The 22,128-nt window shown below is 45.1% G+C and overlaps 1 protein-coding gene across 11 annotated transcripts in view; it reads right to left on the bottom strand.

Annotated features, from left to right (window-relative positions):
- Positions 1–7,935: 7,935 nt before the first annotated feature.
- Positions 7,936–22,128, bottom strand: part of TLK2 (tousled like kinase 2) — a 104,173-nt gene continuing 89,980 nt past the window's right edge. For 7 of the 11 annotated variants that reach the window (XM_067715942.1, XM_067715939.1, XM_067715940.1 and 4 more), the window contains 5 exons: positions 19,836–20,005; positions 18,468–18,606; positions 14,771–14,882; positions 12,829–12,936; positions 11,806–12,083 (listed from right to left, as the gene is read on the bottom strand). In XM_067715942.1, the coding sequence (XP_067572043.1) occupies positions 11,892–12,083; positions 12,829–12,936; positions 14,771–14,882; positions 18,468–18,606; positions 19,836–20,005 (721 nt within the window). In that variant the 3' untranslated portion in view covers positions 11,806–11,891. The other 4 variants (XM_067715941.1, XM_067715950.1, XM_067715943.1 and 1 more) reach the window with 2 other exon arrangements.

Genomic DNA, 22,128 nt, shown 5'->3' with positions numbered 1-22,128 from the left:
TGAATCACGTGGGTCCAGAAAGTCCACCACTGGCCAGCACGGTGCCCTGAGCGCCCAGTACACAAGAGATGCTCTCATTTCTTCGTTCACCATTCAACAAGCACTGGTGGCTAGCCCTGGGCTAGCTGCTGGGGAACAATGACGAGCAGAGTCGCAGTCCTAGAAGAGTTTTGTTTAGTGGGGAAAATGACACAATTTTTGCCATATTCCAGGCAGAGAAGACTGCCACGAAAGGGCTGAGGAGCACGGAAGTATGTTGCGCTACTAGGAGGGGCAGATGTTTGTTCAAGTCTCTGAGGCCCTGTTCTAGTCTCTGCCGAGGGTGAGGCTTCCTACTCCAGCGTGCCAGGGTTACGCATTGTATTCTGCTGATCGTCTGGGCCCACATCCGTGGCCACCATCTGTCTTAGATCTTCAGCTTGCAGGGCAGAGAGCCAGCGACGTCTGGGCGATTCTCCCTGTGGAGAGTCCAGCCCAGTCCCCCACCGCTTAAAGATCTTGTGCAGGATCAGTTGTCAGCGGAAGGTGGTCACAGTCTGCAGGAGTGTTGGGTGTTGTGAGGAGGTTGGGGCTTTCAGAGGGACCCCCTCATCAGCACCCAGAACCTCATCTACTTCCAAAGAAGGGTCAGTGTCCTCTGTGCCTACTGCCTCCTCACCGTTCCTGTTAAAGCTCAAACAGCCATTTATTGAGGGCCTACTGTGTCCCAGGCATCAGGCAGGGTGCTGGGGACTTAGCCAGTCCAGGAGATTTTTGCCAAGTGGATATTCACTATAATGGAATCGATACTGAGAAATGGCTCTCCCTCAGCAGCAAAGGCACTGTGGGTCTGCTGATCTCATCAGAACCAGTTTAGAGGAAGGAGCACAGACTTTGGAGTCAGAGAGACCTGAGTTAGAATCCTGACTTTCCCAGTTACTTGCTTTGTGACATGCAGTGAGTTACTGAAGCTCTCATTGAGGTCACAATTCATATTTGTAAACGGGGTAACAATTCCTATCTTGTCCTGAGAATGAAATATTTTGTGCAAAGGGAGGGCATGGCCCCTAGATAAAGACATTCAGGAAACGTCAGTACCCTCCCTGCTTCCCATCTTCCTCTGCTGTTTGGACATCAGGGTTATCTCCCTTACTCCCTACCCTGCACCCTGCCTACCTTTCGACCCCACCCCACCGGCCACGAGAGCTGCACAGGTCAGTTTGATCAGGATTGCAACACGATGTTTTCCTTTGCCTGAGAGAACAAGACAACCTCCCCACCTGCTCTGAACATCTCCATGTTTAACTGTACGTAAAAATGGTGTTCTGAAGTGTAAACTAAACTGGGTAGAAGCAGCTCTCTGCCCGCTTCTGCTGGCCAATAAACACATGTCCAGAAGTAGTGGGACGAGGCCAGGCCTGGGGGTCGGACTTGAGCTGGAATTCCAGTTCAGCCACCCACTATCCAGGTGCCCTCCAGGCAAGTCACTTCCCTTCTGAGTCCCAGGAGCCCTTTGACGTACAAGTTATGGGATCATTACTCACTGTGCTTAGGGTTCCTCTTGTATTCGTCTCTTCTTCCCTGGTTCTGGACCTCAGCAGCCTCTCCGGCCAGAGGGTGCCCAGGGGAGCAGAGCCCATGGACACTCCTGGCAGCCGGGCCTACAACAAAAGCTTAGGAGAAAGGAACACAAGGCAGGAAGAACGCAACTGGATGGCCAAGTAGAATAGGAGAACATAAATAAAGGAAAGAGGGACTTCCCTGGTGGTCCAGTGGTTAAGAATCCACCTTCCAATGCAGGGGACGCAGGTTTGATACCTGGTCGGGGAACTAAGATCCCACATGCCACCGGGCAACTAAGCCTGCACGCCCCAACTACTGAGCCCACACGCTCTGGAGCCCACGTGCCACAACTAGAGAGAAGCCTGTGTGCTGCAACTAAGACCCGACGCAGCCAAATAAATATTTTTTAAAAAGAGTTTGATCAACTAAAGGCTCTGGCTAATTAGGTGGCAAAATCTGATGAAAGAAAGAAAAAGAAAGGGAAGAGAAGAGAAAAGAAAAGAAAAAAGAAAAGAAAGACAAGGTCAGTCCTTACCTGAGGCAACTAGGCTAAGGGGGTATGGGCCCCAGGGAGCATCTAAAATTTTCCCCACCCTGCACCTTTCCAAGCCAGGGGAAAAGTCTGGCCAAGCCTGGGGCTGGTCTGGGCAGATCCCAACCCTTCCGCCTTCTCCCTGGGCTCCTGCACCTCAAACCCTTGGCTCTCCACTCAGGCAATCTGCCCTTTGAGTCCCCCCTTGTCCGCAGCACTGAGGACCAGAGACGGAAGGAAGAAGGCAGGCTTGGGGTTCAGACACACCCAAGTTTCAAGGTTTGGCTCCACCTCATCCAGCTGCATGATCTTGGGACAGTTAACCTAAAAGAACTATTATTTCTCCCAGGACTTCCCTGGTGGCACAGTGGTTAAGAACCTGCCTGCCAATGCAGGGGACACAGGTTCGAGCCCTGGTCCGGGAAGATCCCACATGCTGCAGAGTAACTAAGCCCACACGCCACAACTACTGAGCCCGCATGCCACAACTACTGAAGCCCACGCGCCTACAGCCTGTGCTCTGCAGCAAGAGAAACCACCACAATGAGAAGCCTGCGCACCGCAACGAAGAGTAGCCCCCGCTCACCACAGTTATAGAAGGCCCGCGTGCAGCAACGAAGACCCAACACAGCCAAAAATAAATTTAAAAAAGAAAAAAAAATTTTCTCCAACATCCACCTAACTGGGAAAGTTTATGGCTGTCTGTCTTCTCCTGGTCTACCCCATCATGGCCACAAATATAACCTAAAAACAAGTCTGCCCACTTTCCCTAGGTTCTTTCCTTTACTCCCTCTTATTGGAGGACACTGAGAAGGGCCCTCCACTCCCAAAAGGGCCGCTGAGTTTGTATCCACTCACTTCGAGCCCGAGGCCTGGATTAGAAAACTTCCTTTGAAGGGACTCCAAACCCCAGCTTTTTCTTCCCCAGGGAACAGGAGATAATCACCTCATGACCGCTTCCAGGAAGCAGGGCATGCAGACTTCCTCCCCATCATCTAGTCTGGATGTGCCTCCCAGGTGGAGGAGTCACCACAGTGATGCCCACAGCTAACAGCAGGGCCCCAGAGCAAGCTCAGAGCAGGGGGCTTACAAGTCCAATGCCTCCAGGATCCTCACTGGCTCCTGTGTCTCCTCAGGAGGCTTCAGCAGGTCAGAAACAAGCTGGCCAATGGAGGCTGAGAGAGGGGCAGAGGTTGGCCTGAGGCACCGCCACAAACGGGAGGGGGCGACAGAGCTGAGCTGAAGGATGCAGTTCCCAAAACCTTCCTTCTACTGCCCTGCCCAGCTGGTGCCAGAGCAGGCAGAGAGGGATGTCGCATCACCCTGTCTGCTCTACGGGGCGCTCTCCCAACCTGGAGGTGCAGGGCCTCTTAGCCTGTCTCCTTGCACTGAGGACAGGGCAAGCCAGGAGTCGAGGCCTGCTCTGCTCCACAGCTCCGGCTGGGCCAGCAGCTTCTGCATCCCTCTCTTCAAGAGGTCACCTGAGGCTTCAGGAGGGAGCTCCTGACTCCCAATTCCCAACTCAGGAAGGACAGGCAGGATGAGGTTTTCTCCAGCCTCCGAACTTGACCCTCCGAATGCAGGGCTGGGCCCAGTTCCTGCCCACAGTTTTGTGTGGCCCTCCCTGATCCTGACCAAAAGCAGAGCCTCCCCTGGCGGAACAGAGCCCCGCATGCAGGTGGCAGCACCCAGCTGGCCCGGCACCCACACTCCAGCTGCAAGAGACCGGCCAGACCCTTCCACAGCCCCCAGCGAAGCAGCAGCAAGCACAGACTGGGGCACCAGTGGCTGGTGACCAGCGTTTTTAAGATGAAGCCAAACGGTATCAGTGCACTGCACATGAGCCAAGCTCTAGTCTGGGAAATGTGCGTTGGGTTGAGGTGTTAAGGGTTTCTTTTTGTGGCTTGCCATCAAAGAAATTTGAAAAATACTGCTGTTGAAGACCTGGAACCAGCTACACAGTCTCCCTGGCTGTCCCTGCCCAGCTCCGATCTGCTCACTCCCTGACCAAAGACCTGCATCCAACACACTGCCCCGACCTCCTCCTCGGTCTCTCACCCCCACCTGTCCAGCCCAACTTCCCCTTCCAGGAAATGTGCTTCAGCAGGCCGACGACCCGATGTTCCTTTAGCCATGCCCTGGGCTCACACACACACACAAGGCAGAGAAGTAAGGGAGAGTTGTTCAAGGTGCTGTGAGAGCCCAGAGAAAGGAAGGCTGCAGGGGACGCTTGAGCTGAGTTTTCAAAGATGCTCAGATGACCAAGTCCTGGAGGCATGAGAGTGCAGGGAGAGGTCTAGGCATGACAGACACTTCATGGCAAGAGCACAGAATGGGTGAAGGACCCTTTGCTGCGAACACTGCCCTTCCTCACTCTCTTTCATTGTGCCCATCCTTCAAAGCCCAGTTCAACGCCATCTCCCGAATCCCCAGGCACCTCATCTCACTCTTACGGAATTCATCAGCTCCAAGCTTACATTTATTACATGCAGCTACTATATGATAACGCAGGAGCCAAGTCTGATGTACCTTTTTACATACCACACAGCCTAGCCCAACGTATTAGAAGCAGAAAGCTCTCAAGAGAAGTGTTTTGAGTGGATGCATGAAGTTTAGAGCTGTGACAACTGTAGCTCAGAGTGTGTGAGTGCCTGGCCCAGGGTCGCAGAGCATGCAGTCTTCACTAGGAGCTCTCCTGTTGTCTTGTTTTATCAGATACCAAAACCAGGTCCAGTTTTGTCTGGTTCACGTGGGCTGAGGAGCAGGGTTAGCATTAAGGTTGTGGGGAGGGTTCTGGATGTCTGTAGATGCGAAGAAGCAATGGCTCCTGAAATTAATTTGTAGGGAAAGACCTTCCTTTTCATGCACGCCCTTCTCTTAGGGCACAGGGCTGAGTCTGACTCTAGGACAGTCTTCCTTCTAGAAACAGGCCAGGGCCCACCTGCACTGGAGGGCCCTCTGTGTCTTGCAGACACCTCTCCAAGGGCCCCTGTGACGCAGAGGAGGCATCTAGCAACACCCTCTCCTTTTTACTTTTTCAGTTGCTGAAAACATCTTTACATCTCTCACCCCCTTCAAGACTTACAGCGACCGTGAGCAGTCAAGGCAAAGGGTCTGATTCCCACTTGTCAGTTAGGACACAGGGACAGGGAGTTACAGAATTTTTCACTGCCTCATCTACAAAGCAAGATGACACGATAAGAGGGCTTAGGGAACCTGAGGCAGGAATGTTCTGGGAAACCACGGCCCCTTCTTCCCACCTAACTTCACTTCTAGCTCAGGACAGTGGAGGCAGGGCTGCTGCCCAAGCCAGCTGGGTCTCCAAGTAGATTTCTAAGGGCTAGCCCTGAGGGAGGGGTTACTCAGTGAAGGGAGCCCCGGGGCAGTGGAACCCAAGATTAGAGAAAGATATGCTTCCGGCTGGGCGCCAAGGTGCAGCCTTCAGCTCCAATGCTCTCTGCCCCAAGATGGCATTCAGAGAATCCACCTCACAAAATGTTCAAGCCTGCAGTCCCTCCCCTTTGATACTGCTCTACCTACCTACTACCAGTCGCCAAATCAATCTGGGCTTTGGTTTCCTCATATATAAAATCAGCGAGATGCTTCTATGAAGCAACACAGCTGAGGAACCTCTCTGCAAAGTAGCAGTGCGAAAGCCCCTTCTGTTTGCTGATACCTCCTTCTGCAGCTCCTCCCCCAAGCTGCCTTGGGGGTGCAAAGGCTGGGACAGCACAGGAGGCCACCACAGTGGCAGGCTGTGCCTGGAGGCCAAGGAGGTTGAGGTTACCACAGTTCTCTGGCCGGGCACTTACCGCCACACCCAGGCCTGACCGGTGGCCTGCCGCTCTCTGACCCCTGCACACCACGTGGTCTCTTGCCCAGCACCACACACGCCCCCTCCGCCGGCCAGCCTGTCTCAGGCCCTGCGAGCTTCCCCGGCACAATAGAGCTCTTTATTCCTTGCCCCTACCATGTCCCAGACCTGCTCCCGGGCCTGCCTGTTTTCCTAGCCTCTGGCAGGTTCCCCCAACCCACCCACAGAGCTTGGCATCGGCCAGAGTCCCACCTCCTCTCCCCACGATCTCTCTGCAACTCTCTCCTCCCCAGAGCCCTTCCAAGGAGCTGCAGATCAGCCCCAGGATCTCCTCAGCCCAGATCCAGATTACCAGGCTGGTTTCATAAGCAGACCCAGGTCTCAATCCTCCTGCAGCCCCGGACCCCTCAGATAAAAGAAAAATGTGATAAATTAATTCACAAGAAGGAACTGATGAGTTGTTACATATATTTTAAGAGAAGGCCAAAGGTAAGAAGCTTTGCCTGAAGGAGTGAATGATTCTTGAGTATACTGTTAGGTACCAAGGCACCAGTATAAGCGTATAAAAGGGCATATAAATGACATCTGGTCCTAGGACAGCCCAGAGCTTAAAGCAGATTTTTATCCCCAACACAAAAAATAAAACAAAGCCACCTCTGTCTTCCAGCTGGGTGAGTTTAGACAAGTCCTGAGAGCCACCCTCTAGCTGCTCCCTTGCTGGGGTGGATGATAAGGTCAGTAGGGCTTGTGACCTTCAGTGCTTATGCCATCTGGGAGACAGATAATGGGAGGGGGGCAGCTGAGAACATACATTCTTAACAGGTTCCCAGGTGATGCTGATGCTGCTGGACTCGTGGCCACACTGGCCTATAAAACGCCTCCTCCCACACTCAGCCAGAAGCAGTCTTGGATGCAGGGTAAGAGGAGGCTGCTGACCTTGTAGAATAGAGGTTGATATTGAATCTCAAGCAAGAGAGGAAGGCTGCTGAAGGGTCTACATCATTGCTCCAGACAAAATCTCCTGACAACCTGGACAGTAGAAAGGCTCTGAACCTCAACCAGCAAACCTGGGAGTCTCACTAAATCCTGTGATCTCTGTCAAACCACACTTTCTGATTTCCCTCTTATGTGCCAGGTACTTCAAACACCTTATTTCTACTCCTCACTATAACCATGCCAAGAGATATTCCTGAAGCTTGCAGAAGGGGGATTTGAACCAGACCTAATTCTAAAGCCCAGGCTCTTAACCTCTAGGTGATTCTGCCTTAAGAAACTAAAACAGAACAGCTAGTTTGTGCACCATGTCTCTCTCCCACTTAACCCCACGTGGATTTTAATTACAGACGAAGAGGGCTTGAGTGATTGGAATGATGAGTAATGGAGAGAAGGAAAAGATTCTCAGAAAGCAAAAGATTGCCAAAGGTGGGTCGAGTTAGTTGTAAACTTCGCCTTCTTAGGAGCAAGGAGCTGGACCCAAAGCTTGCTTCTAGCTCTAGGATTCAAGGAGATAACTATGTTTAAGGACAGTTATTTTCTAAATTAAGAAACACAAGAGCTCCTTGACTGCTAATCTTCTCAGCTGGAGGAAACCCTGTCTTTCCTGGACTAGAAAGCAGGCAAGAAACAAACCCTCTAAAAAAGGACAGCAGATGTGTCCAGGTCAGCCGCAGGGTGGGGTGCGTACGGCTCTGACTGGCGATTCTCTATTTAAAGCTGCCCATGTCACGATGGAAGATTCAGAGCCCAAGTCCTTCTCCTCGACCCCTGTATTCCATCCCTTCCTGGGGCCCAGTGCCTTTACCCCTGAATGGTGAGCTCATGGTCATGGCTGGGCCTTCCCCATTCTGTTCATTGCTGTATTCCCACCCACAAGCCTAGCTGTTGGCACATCAGGGGTATAAAACATGTTGCATGAATCCCACACTCCCATCATGCCTGCAACGTCCACTGGGACTCTGCCAGCTGCCAGGATTCCTCTAGCTATACTCTAGGTGGTAAGGGCCCCGTGTGAAGCTGGAGACTAGAGTAAAATCAAGAGGCTGGGAAATCACTTCTTAAAACTTATTTTAATATTTTCCCCACCCCCCAAATTGGGAAAAGCCAACAGTCTGGCTGGATTTAATTACAAATTAGTACACATTTTTCTGTCATTGTTTAAAGTAAATCAACATTGTGGCAATGAGGGATTATCCTTGGAAAAAGTGAAACCCATATTAACAAAATATGTCATGGAAGAACTCCACTTAGTGATTTCACTGGTTACTTACAAGTCTAGAAAAGGTCAACATTCTGCATGTTCCCTGGGGCTTATCCATGCAGTGGAAAGAGGCCTTGGCCAGACTCAACCAAGCCCAATCAGCTCCAACCAAGCCCTAGACCCAATAAAAGCAAGAAGAGAGGGCATCCCTTCTTCAAAATGAGGGTAGAAAAGGTAGATCACCAAATAAAGTCCTACAGCTTCACTCATAAGAACTTGGGGGAAAGGAGGCAGGAAGTTAGAGGGAAGTCTTAAAGATGCAGCATTCCTTCATCCTTAAAAGAAAGTTAAAAATTAAACACTTCATTGAATGAGATGGGATCATTGAATGAGAGGGAAGAATAGAGGAACAGAACTTAATTATCTTGAGTAAGTTTAAACATGGTCTCAACTTCATCCATCTTTTCACATATACAGACACCATCCTTTCAGTGTTGTGCTCAACCTTTGAGACCCCATGGGTATTCTGATTAGCAGCTTGAAAGTAATGGTTTAAAAAAAAGGTACGATACACACATGTGTATAAATACATATATTGCAATAAAATCGCTTTGGAAAGCTAGGGGCAACAAGGACTCTGGAGCTGACTTCCTTCCCTTCAGAGTTCCACAGGACAATACATCCGTGAACCTCTCTCCAATATGGAACACTCCATCGTCCCTTAAGATCTCCTGACACTGGGGAGAGTGGGGCAGGTCCACAAAACAAACAAAGGTCCTAGAAAATGTGTCACTACTGGCATTTTTCACATGTAAAAGAAATACTAGTCATGAGTCATTTGAGAGCTCTCTACCCTTCCTGACTGCCCTCCCCCCTGCCTAGGGAACTCAGATGCCTGAATACTGCATCTTTAAATATTTCTGGCTGAGCCCTTTTGCCACATATGTCAGTAACATTCCAAGCTGGCTACCACATGTTCAGACTCTGGCCTCCTTCCCCCTGTACTGTCGAGTGCTCTGCTGTTTCAAGGGCACAGTGGGGCCATGCAGCTCCCATTTCAGCTCCATCTTCAGTTGATCATACTTCTCAGAAACAACCAAATTTTTAAAAAATTAGTTCCAAGAGAATGTTCATATTTGAAATACCTATTTCCTTTGAGATTATTTTTTAACTTCACTCAATGAATCTATTAAAGTGAGTTAGACAAAGTGTGTGTGTGCACATGCACACACAGACACACACACCAGCACACACCCACAAAATTTAGGGGTTTGGAGGTTGTTTCCTGCCAAAAGATCTAACAGAGGAAAGCTTATGTGCTGATCAAGTTTTAATATCACGGTTAACAAGAAATGTACACCATTTAGCAAGCACACACGAGACTGTGGGTGGGACTCCTGATCCCTGGAGCATCGGGCTCCCCAGCCCATTTTCTGCCTACCTTTGGAACAGTTTCAATAGTTACTACATTCAGAGAATCCAAGAGGACTGCATGGACAGATGAACCTTTATTTAAAAAAATAGCACTTCAAATAAATTAAAAGGGACAACCGTCAAGTGTTCAAATTGTGAAGAAATAGCTGAAAACCTAGAGAGACTCCAAGCTGCAGAGTTCTAGCCTCATTCTTTGTCCAATGGCAAAACCCCACACATCTCAGTACTCCCACTCAATTTTTTCCCTACTGAGATGAGGGAAGCAATTGCAAACAGGAGACCAGACGGAGGAGAAAGCTGCATCTGGCTGGAATGAACATTGCCACGTACTTGCTAATACGGGTTTCACTTTATGACCAAATGTATTCCTTCAAAAATAAAAAAGGGGGGAGGGAAGCTGCATGTTTTTAAAAACTGAAGTTATTTAGGGATAAAACACTAACTCTAGTGCCTTTAACAGGCAAGAGCAACTTTTTTTCCTCCGAAGTCAAACACCATCCCCAGCCGAGCCTTTGTGCTACAAGCTTTTCAGGAGATGTTACCTAAACTTTATTAAAAGAAAAGAACAAGTTTAAATATAGACACTGGACTAGCCCAGTCTTGTATTTTCAAGTCCACATTCTTCATCTGAAGCACTGCATCAGGGACCCCCCCCTGAGTCTGCATGTTTTCAAGTTCACAGTACATGGAACCAGTTTTTCTTTTTAATTTTTTCCTCACTCAGAGCAGCCACACGCAGTGGCCGTTGACGCCGGAACCTTGGGCGGGGCCTTTTCCTACGAAGCCTGGCCAGAGTTGCCCAAGGTTTCTCCTCAATGAGAATCGATGCTGTCATGCTCTATGGATGGGAAAAAAAGCAAGAAAATAAAAGCACCTGGTACAGGTTTCATGAGATCCATTTGGATTCGCTATGTTCCAAACCCGCTGCTGAATGCCATTAGTCCACTTTGTGTGTGTTGAACAGTTTGTGGCTAGGAGTGGGTCTCAATTCGAAGAACTGTTATTGGACGCCCCAGAGGTTGATGCAATAGCAGCTCCAGCAGGGCTACTTGTGGAGACCGACTTTCGGATGTGAGGAAGCAAGTAGGGGTCACAGGCCAACTGCTGGACGTCGATGCGGTCCTCCTTTCGGTAGGCCAAGCATCGTCGAATAAACGCCTGAAAGGAAAGTTTCTTGAAGAAGCCTGAAGCAGATGATCCTGGCACCCCAAGAGGGAACCCAGGAGGTTCTGTAGCAGCTGCCAGGGCCCAGAACAAACGTCTCCTAAAGAGAAGGGGCTTTAGGGCCTTGCCTGGAAACCACTAGGCAGACCCAGGAGAGACGTGCCAGACGCAGCATCTCTCTGTGGCCGCTGGTTCCTTCCCCAGCGAAGGTGCCTGAGCCATTCCCGAGGGGGCACAGGGCACGACCTCTAAAGATCTCTGTCCCCAAAGCACAAAGACCAGCGCAAAACTCCCCCTCTCTGCCTCGGCTGATGTGCACGGGCACAGTACAACTTCATAGTTCTGCATCTACAAACCACGGTCTCGTGTGAACTTCCTGAGGAAGTGGAAACTGTAGTTACAAACTATCACCACGTGCAGGGTGAGGAGACCAATACTGACTAACACTGTGGTGTGCCACAGATGGGTAAATGCTTTCTCGGTGTATCTTATTTTTCCCTGAAAGATCAGCAGGCAAATGATCAGGCACTACTACATCTAAGTAGTAAAGGAAAACCTGAACAGGACTTGTCTCCTCAAGAGTACTGCAGACATAAAAACTTACTGATTCGGAATCCTAATTCACTACCAACATGGAGGTTTCCTTTGTGCTAGGTACGAAGAGCTATGTAGCCTCAGTTTCTACAATTTTAAACACAAAGGCCCTTACGTAGATTATCTGTCTTCTCCTATTTCTTAACCAGACAGTTCTATTTAATCACAGCCTTATAACATAATTCTTTTAAATTGAATCAATTTAAAAAAATCTAAAATATTATCATCCAAAGTCCATCCTTTACATTCGGGTGGTAATGATGACTGGATGTAGGTCCATTGATCGTAGCAGATGTACCACTCTGGTGCAGGATGCTGACAGGGGGAAGGCTGTGCATCCGCGGATGGGGTGGCTGCGTCAGCAGGGAGTATATGGCAATGCTTTATGTTCCACTCAGTTTTGCTGTGAATCTAAAACTGCTCTGAAAAGTAAAGTCTATTTTAATATATCTAAAACATAAAATGAACTACTGATTTTCTATTTTTTTCATGTTTAATTAATAAAATTCCTGGTTTTTCAAAAGCAAAGACACCTACACATAGTTGCTTTATTAAAGCATTTGGAAAATAACAAATTAACAGAAATGAACATAAGGATCCTTGGCCTTTAAAAATTAAGCTTTCTGGGCTTCCCTGGTGGCGCAGTGGTTGAGAGTCCGCCTGCCAATGCAGGGGACACGGGTTCGTGCCCTGGTCCGGGAAGATCCCACATGCCGCAGAGCGGCTGGGCCTGTGAGCCATGGCCGCTGAGCCTGCGCGTCTAGAGCCTGTGCTCCGCAACGGGAGAGGCCACAACAGTGAGAGGCCTGCGTACCGCAAAAAAAAAAAAAAAAAAAAAAATTAAGCTTTCTTAGTGAGATACCTGGAGCTGGAAGGTTTTCTTGGGATGGACACCAATCAAATAAACTCCTTTTGCCTTGAACTTTCCCTCTACACAGCTTCCAGGGCAGGCTTTTGAAACAGTAATCAGATCACAAAGTTGCCCTGATTAAAACCTTCAACTGCCTTCCATCAGTTTACAATCTATCCTGCTGCCTCTCCTACTACTCTCCCCTCTGCTCAGCCTGCTCTGTGGACCTGCTAAGCTCACACTCACATCTGAGCTTTATTCACTTCTCTCTGCTCAGAATATTCTTCTCCCAAATCTATACATGGCTCCCACCTTCACATCAGTCAAGACTGTTCAAAAAAGTCACTTCATCACTGAGGCCTTCCCCGACCATGGGATCCCCCCTCTCTACTCCCTTACTCCAATTTGCTTTCTTCAAAACATTTATCACCACCTGAAACGTATTCATTTTTAGTTATTGTTCGTCTCACCTAGTAAAATGTAAACTCCGTAAGTATAGGGACCTTGTCTGTGCAGTTCACTGCCACACAGTCACAGCTCCTTCCACTACCTAGAACAGTGTCTAGTACTTAATAGGCACCCAATAAATGTTTGTTGTGGGAAGAGAGGGAAAGAAGAAGGTAGGGGTTGGACAAACTACCCAGAGAAATAATAGAGAAAGCAAAGCAGACATTTCTGCTGGCCAATGGATCAAAACTTACCTTTGCTTCGGGTGTTACTACTGGCTTTGGCGGGAACTGCACTTCAGTAGCTTTGAGGATAGTATTTTCTTGTAGAATGTCTTGCTGGGACTGGTTATGGCCAAAAGGCTATCATATAAAAACAAAACAAACAAAGGTATGCCTCTGGTTAAAATTAGAGAGAACACAGACTTCCCAGGTGGCACAGTGGTTAGGAATCTGCCTGCCAATGCAGGGGACACGGGTTTGAGCCCTGGTCCGGGAAGATCCCACAGGCCGCGGAGCAACTAAGCCTGTGCGCCACAACTACTGAGCCTGCGCTCTAGAGCCCGCAAGCCACAACTACTGAGCCCACGTGCCACAACTACTGAAGCCTGCACGCCTAGAGCTTGTGCTCCGCAACAAGAGAAGCCACTGCAATGAAAAGCTCACACACCACAACCAAGAGTAGCCCCCGCTCACCACAACTAGAGAAAAGCCCACATGCAGCAACAAAGACCTGACGCAACCTTAAATTAATTAATTGAGAGAGAGAACACAATTCAAAACCAAAGAGAAAGGAAAGGAGAAGACACATCTCAACAAGAACTGCTAGAATGAACTTTGGAGATGATCTCCTCTAATTCTCTCATTTTATAGATAATGGATGGAAAGGCTCAGAGCTTAAGTAACTTGCTCAAATTCCAACATCTAGGTTAAGGCAGAGCTGGGACCAGAAGCAGCATCTGCTATATCACAACACCTCTGCTAAGCTTTGCTTACAGCAAAGATAAAGAAGATTCAGAGCAAGAACCAGCAACCTCTTTTGCCCTGAGTGATACCTGTGGGCTTAAGTAATATATATGTGTGCCGCTGACAGACCCGAGACACAGATGAAGAAATGGAAAGGAAGTGAAAGAGGAGAGGGGTACCAACAAAGTGGGGAAAAAACAGAGTCGGGGCTACTCAGTGAGTGGCTTCATCTGTGCCACAAATTGCTATCTTCTAATAAACTCCTAAAAAAATAAGTTCACACCTAGTGTCATCTCTACAGTGTTTCTACTGAGATCACGATTCTTTCTAGATAACCTCTACTACTATTATCAGCAGCACTTCCACAATATCAGAGTATAAATGATAATTAAACCCTATTAGTTCTGAATAGTTTCCCCACATTAGATAGGTACAATAAAGAAACAAACCCAAGGAGAAGTTAAAGAGGAAGCTGAGATCTGAATTAAGAATTTGGTCTGGAGATTGTAATCAAAATATTAGGAGTCTAAGGGAGTTGTAGAACTCCCAAATGGCTTAAACCCACAGCCCAATGGGGAACGCTAAAACACACAAACACACCGGTAGCAGAAATAAGAATATAAACAGACAACTGGATCCCAATATATACATTTATACAAGATATTATGCTCATAAGGAAAACACAAATGTGACAATTCATTAGATGTAGTTTACCATCTACATTTTTACTTACGCAAATAATATATCACCTTTACCAGAAGTAACAGACAATGAGTACTTTTTGATGTCACCTACCCGGTACAGAAATACAAAGCATGCTTTTATTAATAATAGCTCTAACTAATGGGGTGGTTGGCAATAAGAAGCCTTGCAGATTTTTCAAGTTTCAATTCTTGGGACCCTTAAGAATCGCTCTTGGGAAGACTGTATACTTTAGTAACTATTTTTCCCTGTACATATTATCAGAATCAAAACATAGACTGGATCTGAGAACAGCAAAAAATGCATGTCTTCAACAGCTCCGCAGAATTCATTAGGTGCCCTGGGCCTGAAAATTTCTGCTTATGCATAAAGCTTTTATAATTAAAGTCTGTATTTTCTTCCAACCACAACTTTCAGGATTCCATTCTGTATAACCCAATGATTAACTCCAAGAGAATAATCCACACAATGCCACCGTGTACATGCACCACCTAAGACAGAAGCCACCACATCCAACTGTCTTCATTACCTTCCTTCCATAAAGACACTGGTAGAAGATCACACCCACTGACCAGACGTCGACTTTATTTGAGATCTTTGGTGGTTCTTTCCCAACCACAAAACACTCTGGTGGTAAATACCTGGGACAAAAGGGAAATAAAAATTCTTAGAAAAAAGACTGTATAAATCTAAGACATTTACAAAAAGGCAAAATAAAGACCCTGTTAGAAATAAAAATATCTGAATCTTAACAGTTGAAAAGCCAACTTAGACCCATCTGGATAAAGTAGATGAAAAGACACTCTAACTTAAGGAGGCAGCAATGTCCTATTATAAAGCCTTAAAATACATGTTTCTTACTTACGGACAGAGGTGAATATTGTCCCTAGTTCCTACTTTACCCACCCCAGCCTCCTTTCCCAGTGCTGTGCCTAATACAGGTGTCATTCAACAAGTTTTTAAAAGGAGAGGGAGCACAAAAGAAGTGCACTCCCTTTTACGACAGCTGCAGCAACAAACATTAAAATACAACTAGAAGTGGTGTGATTTCCTTTCAGGCTGGCAGAAGAAGATGTCTCCAAAATAAATTACTCCTTTAAAAGTCCAAATGAATTCAGGACCCAGTACAAATCTCTGAGGGGAGTGGCTATTCTGTCTTCTTAAGGTAGCCTCTTTTGGAAATCTAGACTAAAAATAACTACAATTATAGTCAATGGTGACACTGAAGTTCATATTATGAAAGGATATTTTACATTCCCTACTTTAAGAGTGATCAGGGGCTTATGGGAGACTAACAAATAGTGCATAAAAAGCCAAACAAACTACTAGTTATCAGCCCAACTCAATCCTCATCTGAATTCGTTCCTTCCCCACCCACCCCTGGCCTCTAAAAAGACTAGCTGGACAGCCAACCACACCAAATTGTATGGTGTGGAAGGTAAGTGCCTCTTAGCATTTAGGAAACGAAATAAATATGTTTCTCCTCATTGCCTGGAGTCTTCACCATAGCACAGCTGGAAGGCAGAATTCTGAAGATAACAAATTGATTTCTGCAGATTTCATGCTGGCAAAATCAATTCTGTGAAAAACTATTATAAACCCTGCTGTGCTTCTGGTATAAAAATCTAAATGTATAGCTGGAAGAGAATCACAAGAGTTGAGAGGCAGAAAATGTTCAGATGATGGGCTTTTTTTTTTTTTTTAAAGAATTTTAGTTTCAGGTTGTTCCTTTTTAACAGTCATTTTTAAATGATTAAGACCACTGACCTAGATTATTATTTCACAATGAAAGCTTTTAGCCAAAACACACATTGAAAAGTGAAAATATAGACAGAGAACTCACAAAGGGGGGTGGGGGAGAAAGGCAAAGAAATAAAAATATAGACAAAGAATCTATAAAAAGAACAGCTCTTCCAAATGCCACTAAAACCTCCCTGAACCGTAAGTTTTCATGGTTCTTGATTCTTTAATATACATAACTTAAATATGATCTTGGATAAATAACAAATAGAACCTTGATTCTAAAATGATTTTTTTAATGTACTTATAACTCTTTGGTGGAAGCAGTAGGGAAAAAGTAAGTTCTTGTTTGTGGTGAGGAAGCACAGAGGTTGTTGGACTTCTCCAAATGCAGAGCAATAATTTGGCCAAATGGACACTGTCCCTTAACAGTACAAATCTGGCATATCACTTTCTAGGACTCAGTTTCCCCAACTATAAATGAAGAAATACACTAGTTCTTCACCCAAATAATAAGCATTCTAAGTCCTTATCAAGGACTCTGGGAGGGAGAGTAGAAGACAGTTCTAAGATACTACACTAAATTGTATTTAAAAAACAAACAAAGTTGCATACGCCATCATGATAAAATCCTCATAGAGAAAAATGATTCTCAAGGCCTAGTCTAGGGGTTCCTTATTTAAAAGTAGTATTCCATGTAGAAGAATTCTGGAACAACCAAATGCCGCAAACAATCACTTAAAATCTGTTATGTCCTCCCATTCTATCTATGTGTCTCTGGGACATAATACGAGGATGACATATTGAGGATGGTGATTATAAACACCAATATGGAGACTTTTTAAACCTTCATAGAAACCCATAATATTAATTTTCTCAGTAGCTCCCTCTCTACTTTACTCTTTATTATGAAAAAAAAAATCTTCAAATATGATCTAAAGTAGAAAGAATCGTAAACATCATCCAGCTTCAATAATTGTCAAGATGCGGCAAATCTTTGCTCTTATACACCCCTCTCCACCTCCCCCAAACAGATTACTTTGAAGCAAATCCCAAACATTATATATTTTTATTTAAATTCCAACCACTGAATTTTATAGCTTAGCAAATACAGCAATAGGCAGCAATGAGATAATTAATTTAAACATGAAAAATCTTTACCTTTAAAAAAGAACAAGCTATCAAATGAAAAGCTAAAATCCAAGTTCTGGTGAATTTATATAGCAGAGGTATAGACCTGCTTCCAGAATTTCCAACAACAGATATTTTTGTATCATTTACTGACAGGAACCCACAACCACCACCAAGTGAATAAACACTGTAAATGTAGCTTCTATTTTAAACCTAGAATCTCAAAGTTTTAATTTAGGGACTGATTTTCACTATAGGTACCATCTCCACAAACAATACGGAGCAAGGGAAAGTTGAAATTTTGTGTACATGGTGTTTCTAGCAGGATATGATTGAGTCTTTCTTTAATATGATGGGAGTGGTAAGACCAGGACTGACGTCCCCCTCTTCTCTGTCTGTTTCAGATCAACAACCTCATTCCGAGAGAGTCACTAATCTCCTAAGGGCCAGGGCCCTTCAGTCTCAAACATAAGTGACTTGGCCAACTGACCCTGGGGTTTAACAGTATGTATTCCCCCTCCCTTAGTGCTACTGGAGGCTTTCCCATGTTCAGAATTACACATTGCAATGTATGGCTTTGTGTCACCGCCGCAGACGTGAAAAGAAAGCTCTGGTAACATGCCTTTACAATCACAAAGCCAAATGCCTGAGCTGCAGGTATCTTTTATGGTTCTCACTGTCAAAAGTAATACTTGGCAGAGTAGGATAGGGCATAGAACAGGCAGGCAGAGCTAGCTGGGGTGGGGTGGCTGGGGAGTAGATGAGTGACAACAGACGGGAAGAAATGTGGCTCAAAACCTTTTAGAACGTGGCTGCCAGAAATGGACAAATTTCTTGGTAAACCATGCTTGTGTTCTCCTGTTTAGATTTCAAGGGATGCTATGGTTATTTTACGTCCTAATCTTCATCACTCCTTAGTTCTTGAGAGTCCACCATCCTCAGGCAACTCTAAAAACAAATCCCTCATCCCATTAACTCATGAAGAGAGAGACCTGCATTTGAAATTCTGAAAAGAATTTAAGGCCATTCTTTACATACGCATGAGCAGCCTCATCCTCTATCTACTCAGTAGGGGCAAACCTACGGAGGAAACAAACAACTCAAACACGTGGCCCCACATAATCTCTTTCTCAATGGTTTTTCAAGAACAGAAAGAAAAATTAAGACAAATTCATGTAAATACAAAGAGTCAAACTGTTGAAAAGACAGTAAATATTTGGAGAGGAAAGTCTACTATGGTATACAGCATTTTTGCCTAAGCAGACAGGATGTAGTTTAATTAATAATTACCAACACTTCAGTATAGCACAGCCACATCTCCATCAGCCAACTTGACAAATCTCCCAGGTACCTACCAGTAAGTACCAGCACCTTGTGATGTTAGCTCCATGCCATCCACTGAATTGTAGCTATCATCATCCATGATCTTGGAAAGACCAAAATCTGTGATTTTTATCTCTCCACATGCTGTACCATTTACTAAAAGAATATTACCTAAAAAGATAAAAAAACTTCATGAATAAAAAACTTACTAATTAAAATAAACCAAGGTAATAACAGGCAAGAAGAGGACAACTGAACTGAAACTCTTACATATAACAGCAAACATTTAAATCTCTGGAATAAAACGATCTGGACTCTGGATGCTAGGGGAGAGTTGTAAGCGTCTGGTGGCAAATTTCTCTTTTCCAAGAATCACCTGCTTAATATGCCAAAACCACCACTATGAGCAGTGGAAAAAAATAATTAACTGGCCAAAGTAAAGTATCACTTCTACGGTTGGTCAAAAATAGTGGGAAAGTTACATCCGAACTTTCAGTAAGGATCTCTTAACCACCCTGTTTAGGACAGTAGTTTCGGAGTGGGGGGCGGGGGGAATCAAAGAAAACATACAAGGGAATCTAAGCTAGTACCACAGTGCCACCTACAGCTCCTGGGGCAGGAAAATGTAATGGATTCAGTGACAGAAAACCCAATCACACAATAGCCATCTTTTTAAAAAATCACTTCATTGTGATGAATTTTTTAGTCATTTGAATTATACTAGAAAATTAAAGAATAGTGAATAGTGAGATTTAACATGTAGCTATCAGAAGAGGAAAGCAAAGTTAACAACCGTGCCCACCAGGAGGTAAATGGGAATCTTCCCAACACCTAAGCTCAGCTGGTTAGAGCTGTCTACAGACAACACAGGCAGACTTCTAAGCAACAGCTCAAAATGACAACAGACAGAAGTACGAAGTCTAATTGCTCTCTACTCGACTGGCGACTATCAAAGTTAGATAGTAACCATGAGAAAAGATGGAAAATTCCACTCGGAATTTAATGAAATGGGAGGCGTATGTGTAAAATAATTTGTTAATGTGGGGGGCACTTATCAGAGAGACTTGGAGTAGAGGAACTGCTATGCAGTGTGAGTAATGGGAAAAAAACAAAACTGAGCTTGCCAGAGCAGTTCTTTCTTAATCGGACTGACATCATGAACTGCCCTGGCTCTAAGACAAGGGCATTGTTTCTCCAGAGCATTTAATACAACCCACCCTCCTAATAAACCCAGTGCTGTGTGGCCGGGACTCTCTTATTCCCACTACCCAGGCAATTTAAAGTCAGATGTTATTAGGCCTTCTTGGTCCCCGGCCAAGTCCCCTAACTTTATAAAGTTAAAAATCACTTATAAGACCAAAGAAATACTACCAATACTGTCTCCTAAAAATTAGACATACCTGGTTTGAGGTCATAGTGTATGATGGGAGGTTTTATTTCATTTAAGTACTTTAAAGCATTCACAATCTGCATGATAATGGATCGGGCCTCTTTCTCCGACATTAATTTGTGCTGTTTCAGGTAGAAGTCCAGATCATTTCCCTCACAGTATTCCAATACTGTACAAAACCTAAACATAAATAAACCAACATTTGACCGTGGGGTAAGAGCAAGCAGATTAAGTCTAAACCAGCCCAACTGAAAACGTCAGGTCATTAGCTTCTCACTTCTTTCTTCTTTGCTCCTTAAAATATTCTTCTATTCTTTATTCAGTATTAGCTAACTGAGTGGTTTACTGGAAGAAAACTGCTTACTCTTTTGGTGAAGAGCGTCTGCACCCTTCCTGCTGGAACCTGCTGTGCTAAAGTTCACCCAGGGCATACCTCTCCTTGAATCAAGACTATAACAATACTGACAGGAACCGTAATGTATTTAAGCTAGATACCTCTTTTACTATCTACACAATGCTCCATTTCTAAACAAGCACCTTATGATCAAATACACAACTGTCACTGCAAACATTTTATATGACCTCAAGTGCTGACAGTGAGGAAGAATCTAGGGTTTGCCTAGGTCCCAAGGGCTGGTTGCATACTACCTCTCCTGCCAGATTGACACATACTATGATTTCTCTTTGCTAAACACACAAGGTATAAAAGAGCTTTTTAAAGTACAGTATTGATGGTTCTAACAAATGTATTATTACACAGTATGAGTTTTTTTCTTTCACTTGTATCAGTATAGCATACAGACCCCAATTTTTTTTTAACATCTTTATTGGAGTATAATTGCTTTACAATGGTGCGTTAGTTTCTGCTTTATAACAAAGTGAATCAGCTATACATATACATATATCCCCATATCTCCTCCCTCTTGCGTCTCCCTCCCACCCTCCCTCCCTATCCCACCCCTCTCGGTGGTCACAAAGCACCGAGCTGATCTCCCTGTGCTATGCGGCTGCTTCCCACTAGCTATCTATTTTACATTTGGTAGTGTATATATGTCCATGCCACTCTCTCACTTTGTCCCAGCTTACCCTTCCCCCTCCCTGTGTCCTCAAGTCCATTCTCTACGTCTGCGTCTTTATTCCTGTCCTGCCCCTAGGTTCTTCGGAACCATATATATTTTTTTTAGATTCCATATATATATGTTAGCATACGGCATTTATTTTTCTCTTTCTGACTTACTTCACTCTGTATGACAGTCTCTAGGTCCATCCACCTCACTACAAATAACTCACTTTTGTTTTTTTTTATGGCTGAGTAATATTCCATTGTATATATATCATACAGACCCAAATTTAAAACTACATACCATTCGTGCCACTAAGGGTCATGTGTCTATCTTCCAAGGCAGTTATAAGCTAAAGGAAGGCTTCCTGAGAGATGAATACCTTTTAAACTATTCTAAGCTGTGACAATATGGGTAAATCACTCAGGGTCTAGCTGGGAAATAAAAACCAGTATTTATAACAGAGGGGCTTTAATTCAGGGAACTAATCCCAGAAATGACGGAAGAGCTGAGAAGACAAAGTGAGCACCCCAGAAATCATCTAGAGCAGGAAGGCATTAGCACCCTAAGGCCAGAGGGCCAAAGGGAGGAGGGTGGTGCAACCAGAACCAGACTTACCAAGGGAAACTGCAACCACAGCTGGGCGGAGGGGTCTCCACCCACCACCACCTATCTCCCCATTGGCTGAACCCCACTGAATAACAACTGACAAAGGAGCCTGGTAAACATACCCTGCAAGGGCCAACTCAGCTAAGATTAAAGAGGCGCAGGACTAGCACTATGGGGCTCTGGGCAGTTTGAGGCCTTCACAAAGCACAGCAACAAAATGCGGACACACACAGTCCTGTGGGATCCCCAAACTGAACAACAGCTCATGCTTCTTATGAAACATAGCATGTCCTAGCATGCTAGCACCCTATCTGAGAAAATATGCCTAAAATTTATAGATTCTCTGATCTGATATGCTGAAATCTGAGGCAAAGACTCTCATGCTTAGTGAATTTATTCTGGACCCAATGCAAGCTGAAAATAAAATCTCACTTTTAATACCCAAACAACTCTCAGAAGACTTTCTAAAACAATGGTCTGACTTACTTTTGATAAAAATTCACCATACACACAACAGGAAGAACAAAGTAAACAACTTAACAATAGCATAGAATCAACTCAATTTCTCAGATTAGTTAAAAGTGTGTATACAATTCAAAACAGCAGATAATCCGAGTCATTATATTTATTTTT

Source organism: Pseudorca crassidens, chromosome 19 (assembly GCF_039906515.1).
Source record: "Pseudorca crassidens isolate mPseCra1 chromosome 19, mPseCra1.hap1, whole genome shotgun sequence".
NCBI lineage: Eukaryota > Metazoa > Chordata > Mammalia > Artiodactyla > Delphinidae > Pseudorca > Pseudorca crassidens.
This window is presented reverse-complemented; position numbering and strand designations above follow the sequence as displayed.